This window comes from Salmo salar, chromosome ssa15 (assembly GCF_905237065.1).
Source record: "Salmo salar chromosome ssa15, Ssal_v3.1, whole genome shotgun sequence".
Lineage (NCBI taxonomy): Eukaryota > Metazoa > Chordata > Actinopteri > Salmoniformes > Salmonidae > Salmo > Salmo salar.
Genome location: NC_059456.1, coordinates 50473774 through 50497624, shown reverse-complemented (window position 1 = coordinate 50497624; position 23851 = coordinate 50473774). Strand labels below are relative to the sequence as shown.

At 41.9% G+C, this 23851-nt stretch overlaps 2 protein-coding genes across 34 annotated transcripts in view; both read left to right on the top strand.

The window, feature by feature from the left end:
• Nucleotides 1-4586, top strand: part of myt1la (myelin transcription factor 1-like, a) — a 49250-nt gene extending 44664 nt beyond the window's left edge. For 6 of the 9 annotated variants that reach the window (XM_014144874.2, XM_045695846.1, XM_045695844.1 and 3 more), the window contains exons 22-23: nt 649-711; nt 1653-4586. In XM_014144874.2, coding sequence (XP_014000349.1) covers nt 649-711; nt 1653-1793 — 204 coding nt within the window. In that variant the 3' untranslated portion in view covers nt 1794-4586. The remainder of the gene's footprint in view (nt 1-648; nt 712-1652) is intronic. The other 3 variants (XM_045695848.1, XM_045695847.1, XM_045695845.1) reach the window with 1 other exon arrangement.
• Nucleotides 4587-6003: 1417 nt separating this feature from the next.
• On the top strand, nt 6004-23789 carry cep43 (centrosomal protein 43). Of its 25 annotated transcripts, none has more exons than XM_045695836.1 (22): nt 6004-6102; nt 6992-7045; nt 7212-7266; nt 7389-7477; nt 7641-7778; nt 8197-8223; nt 8851-8907; nt 9038-9108; nt 9360-9421; nt 9977-10038; nt 10153-10230; nt 10582-10590; nt 10716-10772; nt 11543-11766; nt 19004-19072; nt 19564-19641; nt 19953-20039; nt 20274-20374; nt 21520-21597; nt 22841-22868; nt 23018-23105; nt 23593-23789. In XM_045695836.1, the coding sequence occupies exons 2-22, from the start codon at nt 6998-7000 to the stop codon at nt 23671-23673; spliced, it is 1587 nt and encodes a 528-aa protein (XP_045551792.1). In that variant the 5' UTR covers nt 6004-6102; nt 6992-6997; the 3' UTR covers nt 23674-23789. The 25 variants fall into 25 exon arrangements, with proteins under 25 accessions (XP_045551792.1, XP_045551783.1, XP_045551784.1 ...); XM_014144890.2 differs by lacking the exon at nt 6004-6102 and adding an exon at nt 6336-6623 and having other exon boundaries at nt 19007-19072; XM_014144888.2 differs by lacking the exon at nt 6004-6102 and adding an exon at nt 6336-6623.
• The last annotated feature ends 62 nt before the right edge of the window (nt 23790-23851 follow it).

Here is a 23851-nt window from a genome sequence, read left to right as displayed (position 1 = left end):
ATTCAACGAAAAAAAAGACATCTCTTACCCTGTTATGTGCTTGAAAAATCATTGCAACACAAGGGCCGACTGCAATGACACAGTTGGGTTGTTTCATCTGCTGCTTTCTGTTTGTCACTTGTTTTCTCAGCAGTTCATATGCTTCTGTGCTACAACACTTCCTTTAACAGACTAATAATCTAATCTAATAATCCCCCCACACACACACACACACACTCCCCCCCTGCTTGGTTTCAGTTGAAAAATAAACCATGGCTGCCTTGACGTGTCATGTGCCTGCATTATCCAATTACAGCTCTTGCGTATGAATAAGAACATGGCTGATTGAATATTGCTTGATTTAAAAGGCGCCAAAGTTGCTTAGTAATAAATTAAATCTCTCCCTCTGAATATGGCTCCCTGTTGTCCAACCATTAATGTGAGGGGATCACGTTTTAGTAGGGTTATAAAGCATTTTGCTAGCCTGGAACCATTTCTGTTTGTGTTATAGCCAACTGCTATAGTCATTGTTATGCCAAACGTTCTGAAAATAACTATTAGCAAGAGAGCACAAAAATATCTGCGACCAGGCTAGAATTTTGCTCCCTTTTGTACAGCAGGCTAATAGAATTATATCTATCTCTATTCTCTTCACACCTCTTCCTGTAGAAACCGATGCCACAGAAAGAGGCCCCAGTTAAACATAGCTGCTGTTTACAGATGCCCCACAGAGTAAGAGACTCCTTTTCATAGTCTAATTATTATCCGTTTCTTCTGCACTATCATCTCCTCCCTTAAGTCTTCCTCCTATACTCGTGAACACTCTCTGTGGTGTTTATGCATCACAATTGTCCATACATGTTGCTGCGTTATACTACGATTCAATGGTTTGGTCATATTTAGAGAGACGTTTTGTGGCTTCTTAGAAGAATTTTGTTGCTGACAAGGAAGTGGTCGTGATGGAGTAACACCACGGCCATATTTACACAGTTATAACACAGTCACAGTCAAGGAAGCGAGTATGTTCAGTCTGCTATTGCATATTCAATGTCTGTCTGTCTGCCTGCCTGCCTGCCTGCCTGCCTGCCTGCCTGCCTGCCTGCCTGCCTGCCTGTCTGTCTGTCTGTCTGTCTGTCTGTCTGTCTGTCTGTCTGTCTGTCTGTCTGTCTGTCTGTCTGTCTGTCTGTCTGTCTGTCTGTCTGTCTGTCTGTCTGCTACTGTTACAGTGTGTGCACCTACCTGAGAAATGGCTCCCACAACTCCTACATCTCACTAGCTGCACACATTACATTAGTTTACTTATGTGATGTCAGTCATAATTTTGGCTCCATGAGATAAGCATCAACCATCATGCCTTCTATGAGTTGCTCAAATCAATCTACACTGACTTTGCATGTTTTGGAGCTGCATTAGATCAACTGTAGTGTACATAGGACTATGTAAATGGTTACATTTTATGAAATTGATGAAGTATAGTATACACTTAGTACATCCCCAGTGACCATATTGTCCTTAGAATGTTTGCAGCTGTCAGTGTCCTTCCCTGAACAATTTCTCTTTCCCTCCTTTCCCTTCTCTTTGAAAGAAAATGAATTGATCATAAATATGAAATCCGACTGAATCTGATTGCGTATGTACCATTTTCCTCATTGGAGTCTTTTTCCCCCTCACAGGAGCCAATGAATGAACAAAACTTTGATAGTTATGTGAATACTTTGACAGATATGTACACCCATCAGGACCAATACCAGAGTCCAGAGAACAAGGCCCTATTGGAGAACATCAAACAAGCGGTGCAAGGCATCCAAGTGTAGTAGCCTATCTACCTGCCAAAAAGGCACTGTCCGAGGCTAAATCAAATGATGTTAAAGCGACAAAAAAGGGTCAAAAGAGAGAATGGATCAGGATTTTTTTTGCTGCTGTAAATTACCATCATGTTTCTTTTATCACACTGTTATGCTCTGAGCTCCATGGTTTTGATATTTTTGCCTTGCTTTAAAAATAGTTCCCAATGGCAAAAGTTTAAAAGGACATACACGTTTTGTACATTTTCATATGACCTAATATAACGCGATGTACTGTTTATAGCTGCTAATGTATGCACATTTTTGTGTATATGTATTTATTAATTGTAAGCTTGTTTCATTCATTATTTGAACGCTTATTGATAAAAAGGACTAAGCTGAGTCCCATGGGTCGGGAGCCAGATGAGGGCAATGTGAGGAGCAATCATTTTTAGATAAGCGTTTCTTTTTGTGATTTAATAGAATACAAAAAAATACATTTGGTGTGAAGATTGTTTAATGGTTGTAAATGTATCGATTTTTGTAACAATGTTTGAAAAAACTCTTTGTCTTCGGTGGTCTGTGTGGAGACTAATAATAATGTCTATGTTTAAATAAAGTACGAGAAGAAACTATGTATAAATATGACAAATTTCAAACATCATGAGACGGAAACTAAGTGGTGCAACTCCCATCATCTAGAATGGACTGTACTTCATTAAGTTAGAAATAAAAAGTCTTAGTAATCTGTGCTGTTAAACTATTTCCATTTCAAACACAGAGCGGGATGACCAATGGCTATGGGAAATGTAGGAGACAATCTAGCGTTACTAATTTATTTTAATCGTAAACCTTATTGAATAGCTAGTAGGACAACTTATCAGCAATATTGGTATAACAATGATTAAATCACTTGTTTAGATATGGGATGCAATCTATATAGAAAAAAGTTTGGGTATATGCAATTTCTTATAAATAAAATTAGCAGAGCTGATAAATCTTTTTACTAAATGTAAATGTATTAAGTTTTGTATAAATCTTTTAATACAATCATGTTTTCGGGATTCATCATGCGGCGATCAGTTCCAAAATGAAAGATGGATGAGTTTATGAGTTTCGTTCTCTCATGTTCAATTTTGCACAGGAACACCTTTGTTTTGATGTTTTTATTGAAACTTAAAGAGGTACTTGAAGGGTCAAATTGATGGTCAGAAGTTTTCTAGAAAAGTTATCTTTATAAAGGCTGATTGATGCGCTGGACTTACAGGGTCAATGTCCCCCATTTATCATCGTATATTATTGCACTTGTTCAGTAGAAATGTCTTTGCAATCATGCATAGTATGTGTCTGAGCCACACAACATGACACGAGCTAAAGATTGCTTTTTGATTCTGTCCTAAAAATGGATCTATTGGTAAAAAACTTTATTGATATCTATTATAACAGCAAAGAATAACGGGAGTGATATTGGTAATAGTGGTCCACGATTTACTAGCGTTTCTATGATTGATGACAATTTCATGAGGAAATTGCTATCCCTTTCTATGGGACACCCTCAATAAATGTTTTCCTAGTACTTAAAAACACCATTATAATGCAATGTGAGTGTCAATGTCAGCCCCCTATAATGCCATAACCTTTTAATCATCAGCCAACTGCAACAAATTTACCCTTACATAGTATTTACTTATTAATAATTCAATTTCCTATACAAATTGGCATAACCATGTGACATGCACTTGCTGAAGATGACTCTAATAATGGATTATATGTGTGTTCTTAATACAGTTTATTGTGCATGCACATCATGGGGAGTATGTCCCAATTATATCAATAAATAGAGATCATTATTTTAATTTAAACGACTGTATATGGCAACAGTATCTAAGACGTACTGTCCTTGGAAGTAGCCTAGAGTGTGAAGTCCAGGACTGCGTTTAGACAGGCGATCCAATTCTGATATTTTTTCAAGTAATTGGTCTTTTGACCAATCACATAGATCTTTTCACGTCAGATCTTTTCGGAACTGATCTGATTTGTCAAACAACAAATTAGTGAAAGAAATATCAGAATTGGGCTGCCTGTCTAAATGCAGCCGCGAGACTTAGAGCTGAGTGAGTCAAGTTCAACTCAGACATCCCTTCTTGATAGTCAACATGAGGGTACTATAGGCTTAGCTAGTCATTGACCTGATCTCACACTTCAAAGCATCTCTTTGGACCTCCTACTAGACTTGAGGTCCACATTCCATATGACTCCATATGCCTGTGTCTAAAGCTTTGTGTCTGCAGCTTCTTGCCAATAAAGTAACGCTATAGATAGATCGACAGCTTGTACTATTTTCTTTAATCAATTATTCTTACTGATACAAAGGAAATGGGAATTTTAAGCACAAATGTCCTACTCACCAACAGTCAGTACATATTGTAATAACAAATGTAAAAGGTTATCTGTGATTATTTACATAGAGAACACTAACATGTCACATGCTAGAGTGCAGAAGAATTTTCATATGAATATTTGTGAATTCATCAATTGATTAAACTGCTACAATTACGATTTATTTCGAGTAATGCTTTGATGAAAGGTTTTTATACAACATTAATTTCCTTCTATCCTTTCCCCTGTCCCCTCTCTCCCTCTTGCAAACTTTCCAACTTAATTTTGGTACCACATGGCATGATTTTTGTTGATCTTTAATTTTGTATGTTTAAGATCACAAGTTGCTGTGATATTTCATTTGAAATTGTGAAGTTTGTACGATTTTTATCACGCTGGTGTTGACATCTCTTACTCTGAATAAAACTTGTGTTGCAACACTAACTTGTATTGTTTCCTCAAATGATTGCCTCACATATTAATGAAAACACGAGAAGAGAAATAGTCCAAGAACACAGTTAGCTGCAGAGTCACTGACATGACTTTAACAGAGCCAGCAAGCATCTGTAGTCTATCCTCCTGCCCTGAATGACAACAGAAGAGGAACTATGTTATTGTGAAGTCCAACTACTGTGAGAAAAAAAACTATGGACAAACAAATGTTAGGGCCAACAAATCAAATCAAATTTTATTTGTCACATACATATGGTTAGCAGATGTTAATGCGAGTGTAGCGAAATGCTTGTGCTTCTAGTTCCGACCATGCAGTAATATCTAACAAGTAATCTAACCTTACAATTCCACAACAACTACCTTATACACACAAGTGTAAAGGAATGAATACGAATATGTACATAAAAATCTATGAATGAGTGATAGCCGAACGCATAGGCAAGATGCAGTAGATGGTATAGAGTACAGTATATACATATGAGATGAGTAATGTAGAGTATGTAAACATTATATAAAGTGGCATTGTTTAAAGTGGCTAGTGATAAGTTGATCAAGTCAGTATGTTGGCAGCAGCCACTCAATGTTAGTGATGGCTGTTTAACAGTCTGATGGCCTTGAGATAGAAGCTGTTTTTCAGTCTCTCGGTCCCAGCTTTGAAGCACCTGTACTGACCTCACCTTCTGACCTCACCGGGGTGAACAGGCAGTGGCTCGGGTGGTTGTTGTCTTTGATGATCTTTTTGGCCTTCCTGTGACATCGGGTGGCGTAGGTGTCCTGGAGGGCAGGTAGTTTGCACCCGGTGATGCGTTGTGCAGACCTCACTACCCTCTGGAGAGCCTTACGGTTATGGGCGGAGCAGCTGCCGTACCAGGCGGTGATACAGCCCGACAGGATGCTCTCGATTGTGCATCTGTAAAAGTTTGTGAGTGTTTTTGGTGACAAGCCGAATTTCTTCAGCCTCCTGAGGTTGAAGAGGCGCTGCTGCGCCTTCTTCACCACGCTGTCTGTGTGGGTGGACCATTTCAGTTTGTCCGTGATGTGTACGCCGAGGAACTTAAAACTTTCCACCCTCTCCACCACTGTCCCGTCAATGTAGATAGGCGGCTGCTCCCTCTGCTGTTTCCTGAAGTCCACGATCATCCCCTTTGTTTTGTTGACATTGAGTGTGAGGTTATTTTCCTGACACCACACTCCGAGGGCCCTCACCTCCTCCCTGTAGGCCGTCTCGTCGTTGTTGGTAATCAAGTTTACCACTGTAGTGTCGTCTGCAAACTTGATGATTGAGTTGGAGGCGTGCATGGCCACGCAGTCGTGGGTGAACAGGGAGTACAGGGCTGAGAACGCACCCTTGTGTTGAGGATCAGCGGGGTGGAGATGTTGTTACCTACCCTCACCACCTGGGGGCGACCCGTCAGGAAGTCCAGGACCCAGTTACACAGGGCAGGGTCGAGACCCTGGGTTTCGAGCTTAATGACGAGTTTGGAGGGTACTATCAACCACAAACAAAGTAAGGGATTCACACAATTTACAAAATACGATATAATACAAATATACACAACCACAAATGATAAGAGACATGAGTCAAAAATGTCTCATGACACATAAGGCAGGTCAGCAAATCAAAAGCAACTTTCATCGAAATATCTGATATGTTTAACATGTGTCATATCGCTCTATACATGACTCAGATGTTGATACAGAACTTGCATTATTTGACCCTAATCCAGCAATTGATACAGCACCAACCTATTTTGACATCACTCCCTACGTGTTGAACTAAAGAGGGGCAAGATTGCGTGTGCCACGACGCTGGTGAACGGTGCAAATCGCGCGTGCTGGCTTGCTGTTGGAACTATTTCCTGGAATCTGCGTTGCTGAATTAGCAAATAGCTAGCTGCCAGTGTTTGTTTTGGTTGTCTTGGTTGCCGATTAGCTAAAAGAAAGATGTCTGCCACGGAGGACGACACTGAGTTGCGGGATCTTTTGATCCAAAACCTAGAAAACAGTGGGGTCTTGAACAAACTAAAGGCACGTAACTACTAATACTGTAAAGTCATATGTCGAAGGACTGTTCAAAGACTGAGAATTGTGTTGTTGCAGCTTGTAGCTAGCTAGCTAGCTAGCTAACGTTAGCTAGCTACAGTACTGTAACTAGCTGGACCCCGGAAAGTGACTGATTTATCATCATGAGATCTAGTGTCGTGGGATAGCTAGCTACTGTACCTTCTAACATTGAATAACCGTTAGTTAAATAGCGAACTCTTTTACAAGCAGTGCATTTTAGGTACTTAGCTATGTAACAGTACTTGCTAACGTTAGCTAGGTAGTTCAGGCCAGTTTGAGGCCCTCTTGCTTGGCTAACACCCTCTTTTGCTCTTACTTCTCTTATTCTGTAGGCAGAAATGCGCGCTGCTGTCTTCCTGGCTATGGATGAACAGGATAAAGTGGAGGTAAGACGATAACTGTCTTATGTGCATTTTCAATGAATCCTGATAGTGTAACGTTAGGCTTATTTATTGCTTCTCTTATTAATGACTTTACATTTTTTGGGATGTCAGTGTAGAGTATGATTTACGTCTGCATAACCTCTGCTACCACCCATTATCGTTCCCCCAGAATAAAACTCCACTTGTCAATGAAAACCTGAAGAAATGTCTTAATACAAAGGATGGTAAGGGTTGTATTATCCACCGTGATTGTCTGAACAATAGTCTGCTAATCTTATAATAATCAACATACATTACAATGACTCATTCTTTCCATGAGGCTGATCCTATCCTTCCCTTTTTACAGGACGCCTGGTGGCCAGCCTCATCATAGACTTTCTACAGGTCTTTCACCTGGACTTCACGCTTGCTGTCTTCCAGCCAGAGATAAATTCAGTGAGTGTTTTACTCCCAGTGGATAGGGCTGGCTCGGCATTTGGTCAAATAACTTGGAATTGTCAGTGCTACATTCACCATTTGGTCAAATAACTTGGAATTGTCAGTGCTACATTCACCGTTATGGCATGCAATTTATTGCGCGCGTGTCTCATATTCTCAGCTAAATGGCCTAGACAGCCGTGAGCAGGTCTCTTGTGAGCTGGATATCACCGAGACTGATATGAACAGGAACACTCCTCTCCTGCTGGAGCTTGTCAAGAGGGGCAGACACAAGGAGAAGGCCTCCATCTTCTCAGAGGTAAAGACACAACCACTGCACAGGGCTTGACATTTTACATTGTCATTCACTACATTAGCGTATTCCCTTAAGCTCCTAGTGGAGAAAAGAGCTTCTGACATTAGCTGTTGTCCAAACCCGAAGCCTCCCTGATTAGTTTTTGTTGTTGTACGATTGTATTTAATATATATGTATATATATTTAAAATCATATATTTTTTTAAATACAATCCAAAACATACACATACAAACAACAACATATAAACATCCACAACATCACCCATGCCCAGAAGTCTACCTGATTTGATTATGCTCTTGAATGGCTGTCCTTCCTTTAAAAAGTATTTTCTTCTGAATGGAGTGTCCCACTTGTGATTATAATGGACTGCTTTCTTGCTCTACTGATTTCCCTGCTCTGGCCTGCTGTTATCTGATGTAAGGGGGACAAAGCCACAAACATCCCCAAGGTAGTAATTCTTATGATCTTCATTGCCTTCCTTCTCACTCACTAAGGTACATTTACAGCTACATACAATGTTATGAATGAGCACCAACTGTTTCATAATCAGGTATTATACATAGCCTACACACATGACCACACTGAGATGTAATCCTTCATACAACAACATTTTAAGTATTTTGTCAATGGACCTGAGCTGCCAGAGAGAAAATAAACTATATCACTCATAGTTGTCATTTTGCCGTGATGACCTAATTATAATATTATCTGGGTCAAAAGAAGGCAGCTTGCCATTAGTGTAAATGTACCCAGACGATTGAGAGAGAGAGAAAATGGTTTTCCTGTTGTTCAGCGAGATTCTGACATAACAAGTTTGTCCCACTTTCTTAGTCATCTTTCATGCTCTGCTCAAATCAGCAGAATGAGCTCATGTAGCTATCCTATTCGCCCATTCATACAGAGAACTGTGGGCCACGAAGGTGCACATGAAGAACTAGCATGTAACATATAAACCCATCAAGCTCACAATTTCATGTTTGTTTTGATCACCTTAATTGACCCCAAGAGGATGCAACTTCAAATGTAGAGAGATGTCTTGGTCTGATATCAATGTTCTTCCTTTTTCTCTTTATAGGAACTATCCCCCAGGCAAATAGCAGACGCCCGGAAGAAGTTTGATTGTTATGACAAGGTGATCATTTTTGTAGATGTGCTCATCTTGGTCATCCTCATAAGTTCTCCATTGCCATTGATTACCTTGTGGAGGTGTTTAAATGTCCAAGATCCTGCCTTTTACTCTGTTTAAACTTTCTGATTCACAGGCCAGAACTGGTGGGATACGCAAAGAGGATTTGAAAGTTGTGTTTGGAGATGTTTTTCCCAACTTCAACAAGTATGTTTGGGCCATGTATTTCAAGCAAAATGATAAAACACTGAGGGCTCGTTCCCTGGACACAGGAAAGCCCACTCCTGAACTAAAAAGCATGCATTTCCATTGAAAGTGCTTTGTCATTCAGGAATAGACTTAATCTGTGTCTGGGGAAACCTGCCCTGACTGCAAAGCTGACCCGACAATGCTATTTGTGACGTGAATCTACAGCTCATCCAGTTTCCTTAACAAGTAATCGGTGTGTCCAATAACAGGAACATGCTGGAGAAGTTTGTCACTGATGAACATAGAGCTGGAGACAAGGCCTCCAGTAAATGTAAGTGTTCTGTAGACTGAAATGAAGTGACATTCTTAATTGAATGTATTTAATTTAACCCTTATTTAACTAGGCAAGTCAGTTAAGAACAAATTCATATTTACATTGACGGCCTAACAAAAGGAACTCCTGCGGGGACGGGGGCTTGGATTAAAAAGATAGGACAAAACACACATCACAACAAGAGAGACACTACATAAAGAGAGACCTAAGACGACAACATAGCACGGCAGCAACACATGACAACAACATGGCAGCAGCACAACATGGTAGCAGCACGAAACATGGTACAAACGTTATTGGGCACAGACAACAGCACAAAGGCAAGAAGGTAGAGATAACAATACATCACGTGAATCAGCCACAACCGTCAATAAGAGTGTCCATGAATGAAGAGATGGAGATTAAGCTGCCCAGTTTGATAGTTTTTTGCAGCTCGTTCCAGTCGGTAGCTGCAGCGAACTGAAAAGTGTGGTAGTTACAAGCATGGCAACACAAAGCTGTGGAAAATGTCGTCATCTGCTCTAATGCTTTGTCTCACCTCTGTCTCTGTAGCTGTAGACTTCCAGGAGTTTCTGGGCTTGTACAAGCGCTTCTTCAGTCAGTGTCGAAGTGTGGTAAGACACCTTTTACTGTCTCAGAGTTCCTTTTTAGATTGTGTCATAGATTGAACTTTGAATTAACCGTTTCTCTCGATGAAACACAATGTTAAATGTGTCCTTCCCTTCCAGGTCACCCATGACACCAGTGATGTAATTCACAATCCCAGTCAATTTATTGAGAAGAAAAGCACTTCACCGGCTAGTAAGGTACATTGGCCCTATTCAAACTATGGTGCAGTGTATGTTGTAGTGCTCTATATAAAATGGCTGTTGTGTGGTTTCTCGTAGGATCACTTTTTTTCTGACTTTGTTCAACGTTAAAATTGCATTCCTTTTAATACCTGTTTGTGTGAACTGTTATGTCATAACAGCTTTCTTGTGAATCAATTCATTTCTATGGAACTTGCCTTTTTAAAATAACATAACAAGCAATCATAACTAAGAGACCTAGCTTTGTATTTGCAGGATGTGAGCATAGGGTATACATGACATGGATATTTTAAGAGAATGTTGATTGTTAAAACAAAGCCTCTGTTTTTCCGCTTTCTTTTCGGAAAGGACGAAGAGGTCAGTAGACTAAACTGTATGTGATTCTCCCTAAATGTAGCCACCTTTAGGGCCTACCCAGTATCCATCATGTTAGTGAGGCAGTGAGCGTGTGAGGAGGCTGATAGCTGTGTTCTCATGCACAGATCCCCAGGTTTAAAGGACATAGGCACAGTGCACAGGCGGAGAAGGCTGACGCCAAGGTAAACCGCAAGGCTGGAACAGGGTTGTGCTCATTAGGCACCAAACATAAGAAAATCTACTGAAACAGAGAGGGACTTGCTGGACTAATATGGAACACTCATTTTCATTTGGTTTGCTGTAATGAACACAACCCAGGTGTACAGTACCCATGGGCACACACTGGTTGAATGAACGTTGTTTGCACGTCATTTCAATGAAAGGACGTGGAACCAACATGGAATAGACTTTAAATTGACGTCTGCCCAGTGGGTAGGCTCATACCAACTCATCCAGGGGAGGTTCTGATTTCAAAGGCATGTCTATACCATAGTCTTCTGTTACCATACCAAATAAACCATGGGTTGTCACCCTTAGCGCAGTGAAGATAGGTTGGCAGTATCTCAGCGCAGCCTCTCAAATGTACTCTTATCACCAGACTGATTCTAATGAATGATGAGTGTTTTCCAGTTTTGATTGAAAATCTGACTGTGCTGTGTGCATGTGTTTTACTAATTGCTCAACTTCAGTCTTAATGGTTCATAGAGTAGGTAAGACTAACGTAGCTAAGCGATTAGCCAAACCTCGAACAAGACCTTTACTTGTGTCGGATAGTTCTCAAAATATCTTTCCTATAGCTAATATTTCAGTGCCACTACTAATTCTCCCTGTCGCTTCAATCCTCTAACCATTTGCAACTAAATGCTAGCTGCACCCGCTCAAATACACAGAAGCGACTTTAAACGCGTGTTTTTGTTATTTGTGCTGTCTTGTTCCTGCATGTACCCCACAGGGCGTGGAGGTCAGCCACAGTGACACCAGCCTGCGCTTTGGCTCTCTAAAGGGCAAAGGGCAGGGTCACGTGACGTCAAGGCACAGCGAAGCGTCCGGGGACAACGACAACAGCCCCACGGCGAGCCTGAAGAAGGGGCTGGACCTGGAGGTGGAAGAGGACCTAGACGAGGACGACTCGTTCTTTGACGACCCTCTGCCTAAACCACAGAAAACCTACGGCTGGTGAGGACGGGGATTGATTGTCATACACGCTATTGAACATGTGTGCTGCTCCATGATCCATCACATAAGTCATGCGTAATAGCGATAATGTAAAACATGGATGCTGTTAATATTAGCATAGATATTGATCATGGCTAATGGTGCAACAGAATATCTTAAGAATCTTAAAATACAGGGGCGTTAATCAACTCTGATGGGCTGGGTCTATGTGGAGAAAGTCGAGCTATAGTACATATTTATGATTGTTAGGTTCCGAACAAACAGTTTGTGGTAGGGCGACACTAGAGTGTGCCAATGGGCCACAGGATATTGCGGAAGACTAATGTGTAATACAGGAAGGGGTTTTAGTATCTCTCGCCGTAAATACCACTGTTCCTGACAACACTTGTTACCGAGGTTACTCAGTTGTCCATCTAATTTCACATAATCTGTCACGGTTCCCCGCCCCAATAGGGCATAAACCAACTGCTCTCATTATTGCTACTGATCACTTTCAAACAATGTGCTGATATCCTTTCGCTTTTCCAACCATGGAGATGGCCTGCCTCCCAGAACTTACAGGCAACTTTCTATCACCATACACGCTACCCCTTACTGACAATTTTGCATCTCTGATATCCCCAGATACCTCCTATTCTCCACCAGGCACATGTCCTGCCTTAGTCCTTCTACATGGACTACCTCTCTGTAACCTACCATGCTAGCATATAGATGTGCCAACTTCTCCATATAGTAACACACAGGTCTTAAACCCAGCTGAGGGATTTGCACCCCCACTCGGGAACCTACCCTACCTACCCGCCACCTAGGGATCTCGCATGGGTCATATCCCCACTAGGGACCTATCCTACTACGGGACCTACCCTTACCCCTATTGCACATAGATCTATGGCCTCACGGCCACCGCAGCTGCGGCTTTAACCCCACTGGGACTTTCACACACACCCCCCCTTCATTAAATGGGTTTCCATGGCCGAGCAGCCGCACCCAAGCCTAAGATCACCATGCACAATGCCAAGAGTCGGCTGGAGTGGTGTAAAGCTCGCCGCCATTGGACTCTGGAGCAGTAGAAACTCATTCTCTGGAGTGATCACGCTTCAACATCTGGTAGTCCAACTGATTCATCTGGGTTTTGCGGATGCCAGGAGAACGCTACCTGCCTCAATGCATAGTGCTAACTGTAAAGTTTGGTGGAGGAGCAATCATTTTACGGACATGTTATTTACTTTCGTTATCTTGAAGGGAAATCTTAACGCTACAGCAGGGTTGTAGTACTCGAGTCCGGTCTCGAGACCACATATTGAGTGTCTTGGTCTTGTCTTGGTGTCGGATGCATTGTACTCAATCTTGTCTCGGACAGTGAGGACTTGTAATTTCTTCCCAAGACCAGCGGAGTAAAAAACGAATAATTATCAGCTCATAAAACTGCTTTGCCAGGCCAAATATATCCACTCATTTCTTTTAACATGAATACAGTATCTTAACAGCCTTTATATCTATTATAGACATGTTAGTACAGTGGTGAACCTATAGGTCTTCAGTGTGTGACATGTTAGTACAGTGATGAACCTATAGGTCTTCAGTGTGTGACAGGTTAGTACAGTGGTGAACCTATAGGTCTTCAGTGTGTGACAGGTTAGTACAGTGGTGAACCTATAGGTCTTCAGTGTGTGACAGGTTAGTACAGTGGTGAACCTATAGGCCTTCAGTGTGTGACAGGTTAGTACAGTGGTGAACCTATAGGTCTTCAGTGTGTGACAGGTTAGTACAGTGGTGAACCTATAGGTCTTCAGTGTGTGACAGGTTAGTACAGTGGTGAACCTATAGGTCTTTAGTGTGTGTCATGATTCTGAAAGGACAGCAACCGTAATACCAGCGCACTCATGTAGGAGAATGCACTTTTTGTAAAACACAAAGGTCCAGTGGCGTAGTGGAGGGGTTATACGCAGGTATAAGTCGTATACCCACTTTTGTTTTCGTGGGCATTGCGTTTATTAACTTATTAATCCCTACTGATGCGTATCAAAGTAGTGTAGTGGAGGTATGTGACTTATCAATTATGTAGTACAATAGAGAAATCATGCACAAAGTAGCCTACACAATGTCAAAGCGCATTAAATGTATTTACACACACAGCCTAGCATCAGCGGAATATCATTTGCAGGCAGCAACATTGTTCAGCTCTCATCTGGTTTTGTCATCGAGCAGCTCACAGAAGAATCACATCGGTAGCCGGTAGGGTAGGAAAGACGTTTCAACTTATATCTACCAGTAAATGCTAACCAAGGCAACAATGGGAATGTAAACCAGGTATTAAAAAAAGTTGAATCAGAAGTGTTGGTTATTAGGCTATATGTGATGTGCAATTGTTATCATGCACTGTTTGCATCAGGTGCGTAGACTTTGATGGGCCTGGGTGCACAGGGGCACAATTAGGGTATTTTTGTTGTTTAAAAATATATTGTTATTTTGAGAGTGAATCAGAAAAATCTTTAGGAAAACTCATTAAAAAACCCCATAGGAAATCATATACTGTTTTTACACAGGGTGCCTTTCCTTCGCTGGAAGGGCCGTTTGGGAACTTTATGGCAAATTCCCTGTTTATGCTACAAAACCAACTTTATAAGAGGTTTTAAAAATAGTTGCTAGTTGACTCACTGTTCCATGACGTACACTAAGACATTGTTGGCAAAATAGATGGATGCAGTTAAATGCATAATTAATATAATTCACCGATACATTTCATGGTAGTCCAAAAGATATTGCTATCAGGTTGTAAATCACAGCCGGCCTGGTACATTGTTTGCTGCCTCCATTTAGGATAAACAGTTTCAATTACTCAATATTCTGGACAAAAACAGACTATTGTATCTAAGGCTGGGAATGTCAATACAGTCAAACTAGCCAGGGCAATTACCACAAGTCAGTCATAACGTGGCTAATATGCTAGCATATCTATTTATGTAGCAAGCTAAAAACACAGAGCCTAATGTTAGTTAGCTAGCCATTGGAGAAATGGGTGAGTGACTGACTGACTTTTCCCCCCTCATATCGTTTTTTTGGTGGCTACACAGCTAGAGATGCAGGTGTCATTTGGTTAGCTAGCAAGAACTTGAATGACTGTTAGCCAGAGTGAATTTGCGAACGCAAGAGATATGCTATCTGCTCCGATTTTAGAGCACTCTCATCTGTGTGCAAAAGCGCAGAACAACGGATGCATTTACGAACGCACATCACCCGCTGAATATGACCGCTGTCAAAAAAGTTATAGTTAGTCAAGAACGCTCTAGATGACATGTAAACTGCCTAACCAGCATTGCTACAGCGAGTAAAATGGTCCGAGTGAGGTGTTCTCTCATTTGTGTCTGGAAGTAGCTTAGCTAGCCAGTTAGCTTGGGTGCGGGGTTTGGACAAGCATGCATTGGCAGGCAAGCTGCAGAAGGACGAGGAGGCTACAATTCCCCATCGTTTATCAGTTCAATTTTGACGGCCAACTAGCAGAAAAAGTGTTTTAGGGTTTATCTGATGATCCTTTGTTACATTTTTGCTCAGCTTGCTCTGGCTAGCATTTAGCTGTTGATCTTGTTGTTGTGCATAACTGAGGGTTTAGGCCTCCCTTTTCATGGTTGTTTGATCAATAGGACTGTAAAGTTCCTAAATGTAAGAGGACTCCCGTGGTGTTTACATATTTGCAGAAATCCATTCAGGTGTATTTTGAGGCTTTTGGCGAATGCGTTCTAATGATTTGAAGTCGTGCTGTTGCAACTGCCTGTAAACACACAGTCCAGTTTAAAGTGAATGATGGCAGTCCCGTTTGGCAAATGGCTTGTTTGTATAAAGGCTTACTGTAGCTTTGGCTATAGCTCAGGTCTGTGTACAGTCGTGGCCAAAAGTTTTGAGAATGACACAAATATTAATTTCCACAAAGTTTGCTGCTTCAGTGTCTTTAGATATTTTTGTCAGATGTTACTATGGAATACTGAAGTATAATTACAAGCATTTCATAAGTGTCAAAGGCTTTTATTGACAATTGCATGAAGTTGATGCAAAGAGTCAATATTTGCAGTGTTGACCCTTCTTTTTCAAGACCTCTGCAATCCGCCCTGGGATGCTGTCAATTAACTTCTGGGCCACATCCTGACTGATAGCAGCCCATTCTTACATAATCAATGCTTGGAGTTTGTCAGAATTTGTGGGGTTTTGTTTGTCCACCCGCCTCTTGAGGATTGACCACAAGTTCTCAATGGGATTAAGGTCTGGGGCGTTTCCTGGCCATGGACCCAAAATATCGATGTTTTGTTCCCCGAGCCACTTAGAGCACCTTGCCATAAGGCAAAAGTGATAACTATCATACTGGAAAAGCATTGTTTGTCACCAAACTTTTCCTGGATGGTTGGGAGAAGTTGCTCTCGGAGGACGTGTTTGTACCATTCTTTATTCATGGCTGTGTTCTTAGGCAAAATTGTGAGTGAGCCCACTCCCTTGGCTGAGAAGCAACCCCACACATGAATGGTCTCAGGATGCTTTACTGTTGGCATGACACAGGACTGATGGTAGCGCTCACCTTGTCTTCTCCGGACAAGCTTTTTTCCGGATGCCCCAAACAATCGGAAAGGGGATTCATCAGAGAAAATGACTTTACCCCAGTCCTCAGCAGTCCAATCCCTGTACCTTTTGCAGAATATCAGTCTGTAACCGATGTTTTTCCTGGAGAGAAGTGGCTTCTTTGCTGCCTTTCTTGACACCAGGCCATCCTGAAAGTCTTCGCCTCACTGTGCGTGCAGATGCACTCACACCTGCCTGCTGCCATTCCTGAGCAAGCTCTGTACTGGTGGTGCCCCGATACCGCAGCTGAATCAACTTTCGGAGACGGTCCTGGCGCTTGCTGGACTTTCTTGGTCTCCCTGAAGCCTTCACAACTATTGAACCGCTCTCCTTGAAGTTCTTGATGATCCGATAAATGGTTGATTTAGGTGCAATCTTACTAGCAGCAAGATCCTTGCCTGTGAAGCCCTTTTGTTTCAAAGCAATGATGACGGCACGTGTTTCCTTGCAGGTAACCATGGTTGACAGAGGAATAATAATGATTCCAAGCACCACCCTCCGTTTGAAGCTTCCAGTCTGTTATTCGAACTCAATCAGCATGACAGAGTGATCTCCAGCCTTGTCCTCATCAACACTCACACCTGTGTTAATGAGAGAATCGCTGACATGATGTCAGCTGGTCCTTTTGTGGCAGGGCTGAAATGTTGTGGAAATGTTTTTTGGGGATTCAGTTAATTTGCATGGCAAAGAGGGACTTTGCAATTCATCTGATCACTCTTCATAACATTCTGGAGTATATGAAAATTGCCATCATACAAACTGAGGCAGCAGACTTTGAAAATGTAATATTTGTGTGTCATTCTCAAAACTTTTGGCCACGACTGTAGACTCCGGTCCTGGACAAGACGGATGCTTTTTATTTGGTTTTATTTATTGCAGTGTCTATTAATTGTACAAACGCATTGCCGCTTTCCCACTATATATTACTATAGAATCTTCTCAAATTAGAATACTTAATTCCCAAACATTTGAAGAATTTATGAAAACATGAAAATTACCTTATCTAAGTGTTATAGATTCTGGGGGTGTACATAAACAGATTTTAATAAGATTTCATGTTGCTAAAATGTGGTCAGTTCTACTTTAAATCCAACAATAGTCCACACACAAGTTATTTTCAAAGAGATGGCTAACATCAGCAAGCTAGCTGCAATAAACAACAAAACAGTTCCTCTCACCCCAGATGACTATCATTTGAAAATTTAACTTATTGTTGAAAATTATTCTTGAAAAGGTAGAAGCTAACAAATTAGCAACATCCTCTTTGATAACACCTGCTGCAGCTGCTGAAAATTTGCCGACAAAAAAAGCTAGGTAGCTAGACCGTGGGAAAACTACTGCTCGCTATTGCACAGTGACCTGTTGTCCTTTAATAAGGCAGATGTTTCCATACATGTTTCTGTAAAAAAGGTCCCACCCATTAAGTCAATGTGATTGGTTGATTTGACTTGACTATCACTCCAAAATGTTGCCCTTATACAGTTGAATGGCAGATGCCTTTTATTTATCTTCTGATGGCCTACCAGACGGCTGATTTAGCTAGCTAGATTTATTCCCCAGAGACCAGCAAAGTCTTCAGTGTTAACCCTTTTTCCTTTCCAACAAAAACTGAAGAGATTAAATCAGAACATCATTGAAAATAATGATAATTATTTTATAAATCCTTAGTCCTTCTCTGAAGGCGTAGAAGGCTCATTGTTCCCCATTGTGTTTGGGTTAGTAATCATTTGTAGAGTGGCTTTATTTACCCTCAGCATGCATTTATTCACTATTCTGAATGTCTGAAGAATCCATATGTTGTTCTGAAATATGACCACAGAAATACTGGACGTTTTGAACCCTTGTGGTGATTTGACAAAATTACAATAATGGTCTTGAATTGGACTTGCATTCTTCTGGGCTCGGACCCCTTGTCCCCCTCCTGGACTCAGTCTTGACTTGGTCTCGCCCCCCCTCTGGTCTTGACTCTGACTATATTTACTCTGGTCTTGGTCTTGAATCAGTCTCGTTTTAGGTGCTCTTGAACACAACACTGCGCTACAGCATACAATGACATTCTAGACTATTCTGACTTCCAGCTTCGTGGCAACAGTTTGGGGAAGGCCCTTTCCTGTTTCAGCATGACAATGCCCCTGTGCACAAAGCGAGGTCCATACAGAAATGGCTTGTCGAGATCTGTGTGGAAGAACTTGACTGGCAAGCCGAGAGCTGTGACCTCAACTACATCGAACAGGCCTAATTGCCCAACAGCGGTGTCCGACCTCACTAATGCTCTTGTGGCTGAATGGAAGCAAGTCCCCACAGCAATGTTACAACATATTGTGGAAAGCCTTTCCAGAAGAGTGGAGGCTGTTATAGCAGCAAAGGGGACCAACCCTATATTAATGGCCGTGATTTTGGAATGAGATGTTCAAGCAAGTGTCCACATACTTTTGGTAATGTAGTGTACGTTGTTCCCCTTTTCTCTCACAGTAACACTCCATACACAAAGTTCCTCTAATACAGTAGTAGGAGTAAATATATTTCAAGCTAGAATCCAACATCAGGAAGTATTGTGTGACGAGAAGTGTGGCTCTGTCGCCGCTCTGCTCACTGTATGTTCTCTCGCTCTCTGTCATGCTGCGTATGGAAGTAGTAGCCTTCCCCTGGCTAAGAATAATTCAGGGGCCAGTCTCTCTGAAAAGAGAAACGGTCAGAAAGAGTAAGTATGTCCTCACTGTAAACTCAATGAGTTAGGCTACAGTGACTCATAATAGTTTGAAATACAGGGCCGTGTTCATTAGGGCACACTGTAACAAAACATTTTGCAATGGAAAACCAAATTCCGGGTTTCTTATTGGACAATTCCAGGTAGTTTGTTGGTGCCTAATGAACACGACCCTGTTCTATCTATAGCAGGTAATCGCAAATAGATATCCTTGTTAGCTTAGTATTCTGTACTCATATTGAAAGTACAAAGGAGGTGTTTGTTAAGATGACTGAAGTGGCTTAGAAACATGGACCAGCATGTGTGTGTGGGGGGGGGGTAGTTTGGTTCCACATAGGAGCACTGTGCTGTCTGTCTCTGTTCTGCTGTCACTTGTCTTTTTTTCCCCCCTCGGGTTTCTCCTCTGCCTGCCCAGCTTTTTTTTCTATCCTGTTCCTTTCTTCTTTTCTGTTTATCTGTGTGTCCTTTCCTCCGTCCCCAAGCAGCTTCGTCCGCTCTCTGAGGGAGGAGAGTCTCTCAGGGCGCTCCTTTAACCCAATGAGGAGGGGCACTAGCCTCAATGAGTGAGTGTGCATGGTGCTGGTGTATCACTCCTCCATTAGCGGAGGGATAAAGCCGTGAAAAGTTTGACCATTTGCTTGCTGCCTCGAAACCAAAAATGAACGTTTGTAACATTGGCATTGACCTCTAAATAATAACCTATACTAATATGGTGTTCATGGTCTTGTACTTTTCCACTTTTTCTTTGCATGTGTGTGTGTGTGTTTTTTGTCGTGTGTGTGTTGTGTGAGTGCACTTCCTTCACTATGCTCCTGTGTGTGTCCTGTCTCTCCTCTCTCTCTCTCTCTCTCTCTCTCTCTCTCTCTGGGCTCAGCCTGTCTGCTCTGGGCAGTGACACAGAGGGCGATGGGGACGAGCTCTTTTCTGACTATGATAATAAACGGAGCTGCTTGGAGCACAGGTGAGCTGCAGGCTTCTCTTTCACAGCAGGCATCTTCTTTCTCTCTCTCTCTCTCTCTCGCTCTCTTTTGTACCCCATCCCCTCTGTTCCCCTTCTCTTTCTCGCTGTGCAGTGCCACACTCCTTAGTATCTCTTAAATGACATGCCTGTCTCCTCTGCCTCAATCAATGAATGTGAGTTGAATGTGTTTTAGGCCTTCAGCCTTAGGCCTTGCTGCTTTTGTTTTTCCACCAGGAGAGCAGCCGATTCGGACCCGGCCCCCCAGAGGAGTGCTGCAGGTGGGGGGTTCCACTCAGGAGAAGCCCATCACAGAGACCTCTCAGCCAGCAAGAACGGTGAGAACAGTGGTGTGTGTGTTATGAACTGTAGCAAGGGTTGTATAGACTAATTTTAACATGAGTATGTATATGCTTTTATCTCCAGAATGATGCACTTTTGTTAAGCACTATTACCAGGGCCGTGCACAGAGCATTGGTGGGGCATCTGCTTGCTCTGCCCTTATAGTTAGCCTCGCATTGAAGTCTTTTACCATTTTCTTTTCTGGACAACCAGGGCTACAAATGGAACACAAAACTATTTGACATTAACAGTTGCATTCATGACAAATGTCAATAAACATATAAGATCTGGCAAGCAAACACCTGATAAAAAAAAAAATGCATTCATAAGCATTTCTGTAAGTACAGAAATTGTTTGCTCAATGGGAAATGAATATCCAACTAGTCAGTGACCACTGTTTGGCGTTTTAATACAGTATTATAGACAATATGTCCAGGGTTTTCCTATGATCTTCAATGTAGAAGAACCCCTTACCTTCTAACGACTATTGTGTGGCTTTTCATAGTGGGGTCATAAGTCTGTAGCTGAAACCGTTCAGACTTTACAGACGTTTTTGTGAGAAGAACCTTTTTCACAAACAAGGCTCAAGCTCCGGCAGAAGCAGTAGACGAATCTAATGCAAAAAATCCAGAACTCTGTAGCTCAAACACGCAACGTTTAAAAGGGTTTAGAAGCACTAAATCACGTCGGTGTGATCGTGGGATTCAAGAGGTTTTAATTCCATTAATAAATCAACCTTAAATCCGGTCATAGACTTCTACTGCTCCTCTAGCTAAATCATTTTATTTTTAACTGCAAAAACACACTCGCTCATCACACGGTGCAGTCTAAGCATGTTAGAGCCACAGATGAAAGGGAGTTTGTTTAAAGTATCTTTGCTAAAACAGCTACTGGGGTAGGCTATACCAGCTGATCATCGCAATTGTAGGCTTGATAAATTAGCTAGTGAGCTAGGCAATGCTGTCAAAACAAGCCAACTAGTCTTTACTTGATTTTAAATTTGTTCTGCTACTGGCAAAGTCGAACTGCAGTTGTTGCACCAATCAAATGGGCACTTTTTTTTTATAGGGCTCTATCTGTGCACGTGCCTGACTATTGGATTCTTTGCTTCTTGAGTAAATCCCTCGAATGCTTTTTCTAGGTACTTCTTCTAACCCCAGAGACAAAGGATTCAAAGACTTGAAAATTATAAATGATAAAACCGGATCTTCCGTGCAGGGTATGATCTTAACCCAATTCCAGGTTTTATTTCTTTATATTATGCTGTTTTTGGTGAATTACATATTTGAATTGTATTTATTTCATATACACCACATGATCAAAAGTATGTGGACAGCTGCTCGTCGAACATCTCATTCCAAAGTCATGGGCATTAATATGTAGTTGGTCACCCCTTTGCTGCTGTAACAGCCTCCACTCTTCTAGGAAGGCTTTCTACTAGATGTTGGAACATTAGTGAGGTCGGGCACTGATGTTGGGCTATTAGGCCTGGCTTGCTGTTGTCGTTCCAATTCATCCCAAAGTTGTTCAATGGGGTTGAGGTCAAGAGCAGGCCAGTCAAGTTCTCGACAAACCATTTTCTGTGTAGACCTTGCTTTGTGCACGGGGGCATTGTCATGCTGAAACAGGAAAGGGCCTTCCACAAAATGTTGCCACAAAGTTGAAAGCACAGAATCGTGTAGAATATCATTGTATGATGTAGGGTTAATATTTCCCTTCACTGGAACTAAGGGGCCTAGCCCGACCATGGAAAAACTGCCCCAGACCATTATTCCTCCAACAAACTTTACAGTTGGCAATATTCGTCGGGGCAGGTAGCATTCTCCTGGCATCCGCCAAAATCAGATTCGTCCGTCGGACTGCCTGATGGTAAAGCATGATTCATCACTCCAGAGACGCTTGGCATTGCGCATGGTGATCTTATGCTTGTGTGCAGCTGCTCGGCCATGGAAATCCATTTTAATTAAGTTCCTGACGAACAGTTATTGTGTTGACATTGCTTCCAGTGGCAGTTTGGAACTTGGCAGTGAGTGTTGCAACCGAGTAGATGCGATATTTTTTTAAATTTTTTTTTTAATATATATATTTTTTTACGCACTTCAGCACTTGGCTGTCCCGTTCTGTGAGCTTGTGTGGCCTACCACTTCGCGGGAGAGCCGTTGTTTTTCCTAGACGTTTCCACTTCACAATAACCGCACTTACAGTTGACCATGGCAGAAATTTGATGAACTGACTTGCTGGAATCCTAAGACAGTGCCACGTCAAAAGTAACTGAGCTCTTCAGTGAGGCCATTCTACTGCTAATGTTTGTCTATGAAGATTGCATGGCTGTGTGCTCAATTTTATACACCTGTCAGCAACGGGTGTGGCTGAAATAGCCAAATCCACTAATTTGAAGGGGTGTCCACATACTTTTGTTTATATAGAGTATCATCCTGATATACCCCTCTTTGTTTTGCCAGATGACGACTATGGCGATGACTTTAACAGGTAATGTAGGGCATTGTACTGTGTCTTCCCTAGATCTCACTAGCTATTTTTAAATGCTGCTCAGTGCTCGTTCAGTTTCATGCCCTATCTGTGCCATGAGAGATATCAATCTAAAGGGTTTCCCTTCTCTGCGCGTTTACCACCACCAGCCATCGATCAGATATCTCCAAGAGTGAGGTGAGCATCGGAGAAGAGATCGAGGAGGTTTCCATCGAGGGACCCGACAACAGCGATAAGGTGTGTGTGTGGGGGGGGGGAGAATGGGATACCTAGTCAGTGGCACAGCTGAATGCATTAAACCAAAATGTGTCCTCCACATTTAAGTCAACGCCTCTGAATCAGAGAGGCGCGGGGAGCTGCCTTAATTGACGTCCACGTCATCGGTGCCTGTGTGTCATAGGAAGGGCAACAGGCAGTCAACCCTACATATATGTAAAGCTAGTCAGCAGTGGGCCCTTGTAGTTACTACAGTTTTAGGTTGAGTTTTACATAAAGGCATAGTCCAGTATAGGGTGGGGATAGGAATCAAAATGTAATTGACAGTTTATATTCTCTTTGAGCACATTCTATTAGCTAAATTTGACATGTTCCCTATAATCATGCCGTACATAAATAGTTCTAATAAATATGAATTTTATGTTAGTAGGTGTCTTTGGTGGTATTTCTATATTACCTTATCTCACACTCACCCTTTCTTTTCTCTCCCCCTCAATACCGCCCCCAGTTTGATGAGATCACTCAGGACCTCAGCGTATCTCAGCTCAGCCAGAGTCAAGGAGCTGACTACATGGAAGAGGTGGCATGACAATCCCATCAGCCTTACACCACAAAGGCCATTTTTACTACGTTAACTATTATTTATGTTATGTGTGCACATCATTTGTGTTCATGGATCTAATAAAATTACCACTGTCACCAAGATTGTTCTTGAGCAGGCTTTTTTTTATTGTACTCCTTCTTATTATTTTTTTAGTATACAGGTG

Excerpts from the sequence above, each read along its gene's own strand:
- cep43 (XM_014144888.2), top strand. The coding sequence starts at position 6,540 with ATGTCTGCCACGGAGGACGACACTGAGTTGCGGGATCTTTTGATCCAA. Across the intron at positions 10,039-10,152 it reads TCAGTCAGTGTCGAAGTGTG|GTCACCCATGACACCAGTGA; the intron begins GTAAGACACCTT and ends CTTCCCTTCCAG. Across the intron at positions 11,767-19,003 it reads CCACAGAAAACCTACGGCTG|TAGTAGCCTTCCCCTGGCTA; the intron begins GTGAGGACGGGG and ends TGCGTATGGAAG.